This window comes from Sebastes fasciatus, chromosome 1, assembly GCF_043250625.1.
Source record: "Sebastes fasciatus isolate fSebFas1 chromosome 1, fSebFas1.pri, whole genome shotgun sequence".
Classification (NCBI taxonomy): Eukaryota; Metazoa; Chordata; class Actinopteri; order Perciformes; family Sebastidae; genus Sebastes; species Sebastes fasciatus.
In genome coordinates, this window is record NC_133795.1 from 10705316 (window position 1) to 10715967 (window position 10652).

The 10652-nt window shown below is 39.3% G+C and overlaps 1 protein-coding gene across 13 annotated transcripts in view; it reads right to left on the minus strand.

The window, feature by feature from the left end:
* Positions 1-3653: 3653 nt before the first annotated feature.
* The window catches only part of celf4 (CUGBP, Elav-like family member 4), a 99206-nt gene continuing 92207 nt past the window's right edge, over positions 3654-10652 (minus strand). For 11 of the 13 annotated variants that reach the window (XM_074628718.1, XM_074628737.1, XM_074628728.1 and 8 more), the window contains 2 exons: positions 9435-9629; positions 5414-5551 (listed from right to left, as the gene is read on the minus strand). In XM_074628718.1, the coding sequence (XP_074484819.1) occupies positions 9502-9629 (128 nt within the window). In that variant the 3' untranslated portion in view covers positions 5414-5551; positions 9435-9501. Of the gene's footprint in view, positions 5552-9434; positions 9630-10652 lie in introns of all 13 variants that reach the window. The other 2 variants (XM_074628607.1, XM_074628681.1) reach the window with 2 other exon arrangements.

A 10652-nucleotide genomic window follows, 5' to 3' on the forward strand; every position in this document is an offset into this window, starting at 1 on the left:
GCCCACTTAGGCGACAGGATGTGAATACCATTTCAAAATATTGGCAGGACCTTGAAATGCGTCATCTTTGTTATAGAGTAACGTTAAAAGTGTTTGGTTAGTTTGTTCTGGGCAACTGTATAAACATGGCGGTGCAACATGGCGGACTCCTTAAAGAGGACCTGCTCCCTATGTAGATATGAAGGGCTCATTCTTAGCTCACAAAAGCAGCGATTCTTAGTTTCAGCTGATTATACACTAATGAAAACATAGTTATGAATACTATGTTCCATTTCTGCCAACAAATCCTACACTTTCACAGAAATCTATTCATCTGTTTTTGAGATAAACTGATGGACAACAGATGAATGGACCAAACCATCACCTCATTCTTTGAGAGAATAATGGGGGTGTGTCTAGAAGGTAACCCCCAAATTGCAAAAACTCTCACAAGACTCGCTGCCCGACGACCTATCCTAACCTTAACCATTCAAGGTCAATGCCTTACCTCAATCATCACATGAGAGTTTTGCAATTTGCGTGTTACCTTCCAGCCACGACAGAATAACGGGGAGATTTGTGTGGGTAGCCTCGTATTGATAATTATGACACGACACAAGACACTTTATTCTAGACTGTGCTTTATTATTGGGCTAAGCTGAGACGCATCATTCATTTAAAATTACAAAAAAAGAGTTCAGGGGACCAGAGAATGGTGCAGTCTGGAGAGACAGGGGCGGGAGCCTAAAGCGCACTGCCCAATCAGAAGCTTAGCTCATCAGGAACCCGGCAAAGCTTAATATGCAACATTCATTTCCCCACCCTCCGTATGTGCTGACATTGGGAAATAGATTTCCAGAATACTTTGAAAACCATATGAAGGAAAATGTGATTCTAGCAACACTACTGAGCTTTAGAAATAAACCCACTGATAACAGCACTGAAAGGAATGATAGTAACTCAGTTGTTTTTGATGAGATAGTGCAGTCTTCATTGAATTTTGCTCTTGGTAGAACACATCAGTTGAACAAGATCAGAGCTCTGTCAAACAACACAAAGCAAGATGGGATTAAGAGGAGGAGGGGAATAAAGTTTTACAAATCAGAACTGGCGTTTTATGCAGGCAGTTAATCAGTGATTTGAAATCCGTCAGACATTAGCTCCTTACATGTTAGCAGCAACTTATAGTGACCTCAAGGCATATCTTATGTTGTGATTACATATCTGATTGAACAGTTGGTTTATGAGGGAATGTTTTACTAGGAATTGGCCCTTTTTCACTTTGTTTAAAGGTTTAGGAATGGAAGCAAACGGTACTCAAAATGACGGAGGAATCCTCCGATTGGCATCTTGTTTTAACAATCTTTTAACAAAGCTAACTTTTTTTTGGAACAGAACAATATGAATTTTATAATTACAAATATACATAAGGCTTTAGTACTGTACTGCATTGTTTTGGATAGTTTATCAGCAACAGGAGAATGTAAAAATCAGTCTTTGAAGTTGTTAAATTCAGAGTTTGCCAATACTTAAAGTGGTGATGCGGTGACACAAAGTAGTACTTACAAGCAAGCAGATCAGTGGCATTAAGAGAGCTCAGATCTTGACTCAAACAGCACGAATAAATAAATACACAAATAAATAAATAAATAACATAAATAAATGATTAAAAATCTGTCTTTGACATCACTTGGTCAATAGGAGCATTTGTTCCCCATCATCAAAGAAGTGCTGAAGGCATGGTCCTGCAGACAGGAACAATGATCATCTGTGGACCACAACAGTGGCCCATGCATGTCATATAAAAACTATTTGGTCACGTACCAACTCATAGAAAAATAATGCCATGAAAGCATGCATATTATCTCAGACATGACTTATAAATAAATATCTAAACAAATAGATAAATGAATAGAACCCATCAAAGTATTTTTTTTTTTTTTATAAAATAGGTCAATGTGTGTCTAAGCTCTAACTGAGGTCAATGCTCTCCCTGACTGTATTCTGGATAAATGCCTTGGTCAGGTCCTACAGTTTGTACCGTATCCTAGTGACTATTTTTTTTAATTTTTTGTACCTGGTTTTATTGAGCATTATCATGTTTTCATTCATATATTTTTTTTTTTTAAGTATTTAAAGTACTTTATCCAGTCCTTGTAGATAGAAGTAAAAGTCCTATAAAATATGCAAACCTATGTACAGAGGAAAACAGAGCAAAAAAAGAAACAATTTACAGTATATTCATCGGTTTATGTATATATTTATATATATATATTTATATTCAAACTTCTGCTCTGTTTCTTGTTGTTTTTGAACCACTTTTGTTTTGCTTTTTCTCATGTAAACTTGCAGCTTAAAAGTTGGAGCAAATGAAGAAGAGGTGCTTGGCGATCTAGTTCCCCGTGGTCGTTCCGCTTCCCCTCCCTCATTTCACTCGACATGAAAACATGGGCTGTAGGTGAAAGACATGAGTGATTGCTCAAACAAACCATTAGAAAAGCACAGACCGCGTCGACACCTTTTTTCAATTTTCTCAGAGCAGCGAGGGGCAGTCAGAGAGGGCACACAGTGTGGCGATCAGGGACACCAGACATGACATTTAGCTTCAGATGTTATTGTTGGCTCAAAGGCAGCTCAGGTGGATGTACAAGACGTTTTGTACTAACCAACCGCGGATACCGTCGGAGCAAAAAATGATCGTGATGGTCATCTGGCTTTTGCACTGTACGCCACAGTGTTATGTGGCACATATACAAACAGTGGCGTCCTGGGATGTGTAGTGGCGTCTTTTAGCCTCGCTGGATTTGGAAGGTAAATGTTAAATTATTCAATCTGCTTAAAAGGTTAGACACAGACACTAGGGAAATGGCATAATGAGCAGTTTATAGGAGAAACTAGTAACAGCACCCAACAGGAAGCATTGTCTTCCAAAGTGTCATATAGCCTTATAAATATTCATATATATAAATATTCATTGAGTAATCTCCACCAGCTGAATATGTGTTGAATGCGGGTTCCAATAAATCCAAGTCTGTTGACCTTTTGCAGGTATATAGTAGCTGTTCATACCGTTTTTGTAGACTGTGAAACTGTATGCTAAAGCAATATGAAACCAGCCTCGGTGATACAGCAGTTGTAATGGGTAAATGGCTTTTCACTCTTATTGCTTCATTTTACAGTTTCGTTATGCTTTTTATGTGTATATTTGATCGTATGAGGTGGACGTATAACATAAGGCAATATAACATCTTCTAAAGGATATGCTTCATGTCAAGTATTACATTAACTGCTGGATGGGAATAAAAGCTCCCTTATTCTGTTCAATGGGAAGCCAGGTCTCTAATTATAACATATTCATCAATATTACATCACCTTCATGACCATTAAAACCTTAATGTCAGGTCCGATGAGCTCAATCACATCTCACATCAAGCCACGCCACGTCAACCCTGAACTTCGCCCTAGTTTTTGACGCCAACCAGTGGAGCGTAGTCACAGGTGCCCCGCACACACCTTTGATAGTTAGTACCCGTGCTAACAGGTTACCTAATGCCCGCGTTTATCTGAAGTGTAATCGCATGAGTCTATTAATCCTAAATGCATTTTTTTTTTTGACATCGACAGTGGTCTGATGGGTTTGTTATATCGGACATGCACTGAAGCTCTCTATGCGGCTGAGAAATGATATGGATCTGGCTGTAGTTTTGACATCATAATAGCGCGTTGGCTGCTTGCTGTAGTGTGTGTTTAGTTTTAGTTTTTTTTTGTCTTTGTTTTCTGAGAGCACAGTGCTTGATGGCAGATTCTGCAGGTGACAAGGCACACCTTGACATGGTGACAGCCCCATACGCTACATGCACTTTACTGAATGCAAAAGAGAGCAAAGGGTTGTGAGACGTTTTCATTTTGGTTCAAGTTTCAAAGAGAAGTTTGTGTGTGTGTGTGTGTGTGTGTGTGTGTGTGTGCGTGTGTGTGTGTGTGTGTGTGTGTGTGCGTATGTGTAAGCTCAAAAGATATGTTTGGAATAGAGTCGAAGATAATTGTCCTTTTCCTCTAAAATCATTTAGCCTGATTCTCTTAAAGCCTGCTACTGAGATGTGGCTTTTTGCATTTTTCAGATAATATTTACACCATGTGTGTGTGTTTTCTCACACATGTTATCTTTTTAGCAATATATTGTGTGTCAGCATATATCAGAGATAGGAATGCCTGCAGTTTTTGGGAGCTGCCAGATTTGCGATTCTTCCCAAGCAGAGCAATGTTTCAAACTCCAGCTAAAATCTACAAAAAAATTACAGCTCAACATAGTCAGTAGCCGCTCTATATACAGACACACACATATATAAAATATGTGCATATAAATACATATATTTGTTTGTGATTAATATCTATTTATCCATATATCCTGTATATATGAATACATTTGCTTGAATGCTTGTTATACATATATATGTACTGCAAATATAAACAAGTTCATATATTTCAAACGTTTCTGATGTTATTCTATCTATGAGGTTAGGATGTCAAGTTAAAAAAGATAAGGCTGTGATACGGAGCAGCCCCTCCCATGCACTCGCCATCCCTCCCGAGACAAAATGAGAAGAGAAAAAAATAAACATTTTGAGTAATTGTAAACTAGCGAAGTGAGAGACCTCATTTGGTCGTCTGAAATAGTTTTGCCTGTATTCAAAAAAGCATATCAGCAATATATATGTATATATACATGTGTTGTATATATTCGAAATGTACACTTCTTTTAAGTGCAACTCCTCAACCAGTTAACACTGACTGAAAGAGATGCAGTGGTCCGAGTATATTAGAGCTACAAGTCCTCAGCAATAAAAATGTTTGGTCTTTTGGTCCCTAAAACAACTAAGGAATGACAGGTAAGACTCCCTGGAGACCGTTGCTATGGCTCTCCTTGGCAACGGTATCCCCTGGAAACGGACAGGCACTCCGAGCTAAAGATGGCCATCCCAAATCGAAGCCAATTTGTGTCCTGAAAATATCACATTCCCTACGTAAGTTCTCTCTCCGAGAATTTCTTGTCCCTTCTTGTTTCAAGTCTTATAAATTGGTCTTCAAAAGTCAATTGCCCCAAACTCAAACCATCTTACAGAAAGATCTCCTACGGCAATCTTCTATTCAGTTTTTAAAAAGTTTTTTGTTCTTGTTGGACTTTTGACATCCATATTCCCTTTAAGAGTTCAGTGGGGTTGGTCATTGTAAGTAGGTTTGATAGAGTTTCTTTTACTTTTTTTTTCTCAGTGTTCAAGTAAAAGTTTTTGTGGTCCAGAAAAAGGTAGCTGTCATTCAAGCAGGGTTTTTTGTGGGGGGAAAGAGGTGTGTATATGTGTGCAGAAGAAAAAAAGGTCCTGGGGCTAACCAGGCTGGTACAAATTCTCTCTGAGTTCCAAAGTTTTAGTACATCCAAAAGGAGGTGTCCTTGACTCGGTCATCGCTCTCTCTCTCCCTCTCCTCTGTTTCTGAAGCAGCCTCAGTGGTCCAGATGTTGAGTTTGCACTCAGTGGCGGGCAGCAAGAAGTCAACATATGATTCAGCTCAACAAAATCTGAGAAGCACAGAAGGAAAAGAAATTGTTTGAGTCAATAATATGTTAGAAACGAAACAGAAAGAAGTTGGTGTGTCATGCACATTAAAAGGTTGTAAAGCATATGATTTTAGGAACATTTTTAGCCATGCTCATTTCGTGGCCCCAGGGGCAACCCTGTCTCCTACAACATTAAGTTCCCATATAACTAAAGCATTCTCAATTACGTTTCGAAGGACACTCATTTTCTCTCGGATTATGGTCACACTTCGGGTCACACACAACAGTTTTAAACACGTGGTTAAAATGAAACAAAACATGCAACAAAACTACAGTACTTTGTTCGATTTAGGTAACAAAATGACTTGGTTAAAAAAACATCATGGTTTGGCTAAAATGGCTACGACATTGAAACAAAACACAACAAAAACAAACAAAACTACTTTTTTAGGTTTAGTAAAAAATATCATGATTAAAATAAGTGAACGTTGGCTTCTAGTTTCAAATAGCAGTCTCCTGGGAGAAAGCCCGGTGTTTGTCCAACCACCTCAATCTCCTCCCTACTTGGAGTTCTGCGAACTATCATTACAACGTAATCTGTGACAAAATAGTTTCCCTCGAAACATAATTCACAATGCAGTTTATGTATGGGAATGCCAGTTTATGTATGGGAATGCCAGTTTATGTATGGGAATGCCAGTTTTAGGAGACCAGGCTGGTGATCTGTCAGTTGGTCGGTCGGTCCACCACTTTGGTCCAGACTGAAATATCTCAACAGCTATTGGAGTACCATCCGATGGTTTGGACATTCATGGTACCCAGAGGATGAATCCTACCAACTTTGGGGATCCCATGACTTTTCCTTTAACGTCACCATGAGGTTGACATTTTTAGATTTTAGAGAAATATCTCAAGTTATGGATGGATTGTTTTGACAACTATTGAATGGATTGCCGTGACTTTATTAATCGTCCAATACTTTGGCCAAATCCCTGCAAAACTAATGTCATCCTCATCAGCCTCCGCTGTACTTTGTGTTTAGTGCTACTTAGCAAATGTGAGCATGCTAACCTGCCATGCCTGATATCATCAGTTGTGTGTTTAAAGGAGCTGCAAGTATCCAACAATTATCTGCTCTAATTGTATGACTTTTTTTTGTTCATTTGTTTATTTACATGGATCTCTACAGACAATTCCAAGAGACCGCTTGTCCTTCTGGGCTTAAACAAACATTCATTACATAAGAGACCATATTTATACATTACATCAGAAAGCTAAAGAAAAGTTAATCAGAGAAATATTTGTTTTTAATTGCGATTTTTTAAATTCTTTATATGTCCTTGTTTACCGTTGATACTTGCTGTATTTATATGTTAGATGAAGCAGTGGTATATGTATTTATAGTAAAGCATCTTCGTCAGCACTGAGACTCCAAGTTCTGGTACGGATAAACAAAGATAATATTGTTGAGACAATGTTGAAAACAAATCAGTGCTCACCCTGCAGTGAATTAATTTAGCTCCCTGGCAGTGACGCCGTTGTAATCTCCTATGCGAAAAACAATTAAGTTTTGTTTTTTTATTTAAATCAAACCGTTTAATCCTGTTTTTGAAACGATGAAGGGATTTTAATCACGGTACACCTTAAACGTCATGTGTCATTAGCAGTTAAGTAGTCGTCTGAATACGGACTTGTCAGTCTGATAATTCTTTGCCATAATAGTGCATTATTATTATACTTAGATATAATAATAGTAGAACTGGGAATGCAATATACTTGTTTATCCGGTGACATTTCAAACATTGTGTGTCAATCTCAGGCAAAAAAGAAACGGAAATCAAAAAGAGACGTTTCCTCCACCGCTCTGTCGAAAACGTTTTTATAAATCAAAAGTAATGGTGCCACATATTTTGTGACACATTCATATGAGATCGGCGCGCTATTCTTCCTGCAGTGATTTGCCTCGGGACACCGGCGTCTGGTATGGTTCAGTTAGTTTGTGAGTGGGTGATAAGTTGCCCTTGAATGAAGTCATCAGTGGTGAATGAACGACGCAGCCTAAACTCTCCATCACACAGATGAAGGGAGGAGACAAAGAGGAACAGCACAATTACCCGCCCGAGGGGTAATAAATGCCTCTCCCTTGGAAGCAATTCCTTCCCTGTGCAACACACTGAACCATTTACCAATTATCTTTTACCTACAGGGTAACATACAGGGTCACTTACTGTAAAGCTGTACTACAAATGGAGGAGGCCTCGTGTAAGTAAATGCTCCTGTAGCTTTGTTTGTTTCAAGCAGCCATGAAAACTGACTGCCATATTTATATCAATTGCACGGCTGAGGGCATAGAGATTCATGACATAGTGATGGGAATAAACTAATATATTTAACATTATATTCCTAATATACTGTCAGCAAACTGTAGAGATTACTGAAACTGTATTTTTATGTTGTCTGCTTTGTCTGTTCTGCTTTTTCCCCTTTCCTTTAGTGTGTTATATAGTTTTTTGTACATGTAAAAGTTACTGGCAAAGTTAGAAAGCCCAAAGTCCATGCTAGACTTGCTGCGGTTATCGGTGTTACGGATGTTACACCTTGGTCAGGCATACACAGATTACATTACTTGCCCACCGCTCCCACCGTCTTTTTGCTTTTTTATAGAAATAAAACCAATTTAGTTCATTTTGGCGGCGTGTTATCAATACATAGTTGGACGATGGACACTACAATCTGACAGTGAAAGTGTCTGCTCCATACGGAGTATCCAGCACAGAGTAGCAGGAGTCAGATTTCACACACACGGGACGAGAGAGAGTCGACAGACAAGATGATTGCGAAGGATTTGGTGACAAACGAAAAGCAAAAGTGCCTATTCGGCAATATTTCAGATTTAAACCCAATACTATAAGGGAACCATAACATTAATGAGGCTATCGCTGTGCGGAGGACGGAGCGGTCACAGCGAAAGCTGGACTGGAGAGGCCAGACACACACAGGCCATCCGACAGTAAAGATCAAAGTAAGCGCTCTACATATATTGAGCGCCGTCTTTTCTTGTAAAATGTCCGGTGTAATCGGTTACACTGGTGGGAAAATTTCTTCACCGTGACATCCCTAGTCCACGCCAAAGGGAGTTACTCTGCCCCACAGAAACACTGCGCCTGAACTGCTTGAAACGCCTTTTCTTCTGTAACGTGGTGATGTCACCAAGTAACGCATTTGCATAATACCTGCCTAGTGGCTAGTTTGGCACGCCCTCAAACAAAGTTAGTTAGAGCGAAGCTGGAGCGGAGTCTGAAGAGTTTGGTTCGGTTGACCAATCACAACAGAGTGGGCCAGCTGACCAATCAGAGCAGACTGGGCTTTTTTAGAGGGCGGGGCAGGAGCCCAAACAGAACGTTTCAGACATAGTGTGAAAAGAGGTGCTGCAGTACAGCCTGTATGAGAAAGTAAAGTGTTTTTTGAACAATAAAGCATGTAAACATGTTCTAGTAGAAACCCAAAATACAAGTATGAACCTGAAAATGAGCATAATAGGTCCTCTTTAATCTGCCCATGAGATAACTGGTAACAAAAAATCTCATACAATAATGAGTCATAATAATGTAGGTGGAATTAACATTTACAAATGGGAGCTATCAACAAAGTGGTAAAAATTCATCACTATTCTTTACAAGCAATTTGCAGATGATCAGCTAGTTATTAGACATCTGCAGATGTTTTATGACATTTATAAAAGGTTACCGAGAGAACATCAGGCAGCGCCGTGAATGGGTTTGCCATTTGAGCTTTTGTCAATATGATATGCAGCGGTTGTGCATGCGTTGGTTCAGCTAATCACCTATCAAACTAAAGCGACAACAAATGTTTCCAGAGGAGTCGGTGAGTGTCTGTGTCTGACCTGTCTTTCCCTGTGTGCGACGGCTGCCCCGGCCGCCAGGGCGGCGGCGGCTGGCTGGGGCGGGGGGCTAGTAGGGGCGGTTGGCGTCCTTCGGCCTCTTGAGCTGCACCTTGAGTCTTTTCATGCCGATCTGGAAGCCGTTCATTGATTGGATGGCAGCTTGGGCACTACCTGGGTTGTCGAAGCTCACAAATCCTGGGGGAAAGGCCGAAAGAGAGAGAGAGAGGAAGACGAGGATGTGGTTAGATGAGGAGGCGAGCACAGTTTTGGGTTACAAAAGAATGGATAATGAAGATGGGTTCAATAAGATGAAGCAGTCTTTTACACGAATGGATAGTTATAGAACTTTACAATACGAATGAAATAATTTAATATGTGCATAAAACAATTAAAGCACTACTAGTTGTTAGCATTAACATAACAAATACAGCACTTCATAAGCATTAACACAGCTAACATAGAGTATGACAACAACAATGGATCACAATTATAACAGAGCATGCAACCAAAATCACAACATGAACTTGGTGATGGGATGTAAAACCAAAACATCAACGTGGGTTGTGCTATTTTTTTTGAGTTTCGGTTTTTAACTTCCACTCGAAAGTGAGAAAGCATCAAATCACAAATTAAAACCTGCGTCTCCAAATTGCAACATGAATAACACAACATTAATGTTGTGTCGTATTAATGAGCAAAAGCTACTTTGCAAAATAGGTTGCACCTGACGGACTCTCCATTAAATATTCTCCAGTTCTAATTTGCCACATAATTATACGTTCGGCTAAATTGTGCTGTCAGTGGCACAAAGTGAGACAGCAGTCTCTCTCTGTCTTTGCATGCCGGAGCAACTGTTATATTCTCAGCATGCATTGCTTTCGCTTACAGTAAGTTAGAGACTGAGAGTCAGCATTTGTATTATATGTCACAAAGAGCACAATGGCAACTGTGCAAATATGGCATTAAAACAGAACTCACTTATCGTGATCAGCTTGACTGTAAGTGTTATAAAAGCTATATATATATATATCTCTGAAATATTTATCAAAATAAGAGATTATATGGAGCATCAAAAGAAAACAGCTTTAATGATTAATAGAAAAATCCAAACTCATTCTCTATTCTTTCTCTTTAGTAACAACCAGCTTTTGCACAACTGTAAAGACGTTCTCCACTGTTTTGTTTTCATTTTTTTAAGGGAGGGGTGTCGGGAGGTTA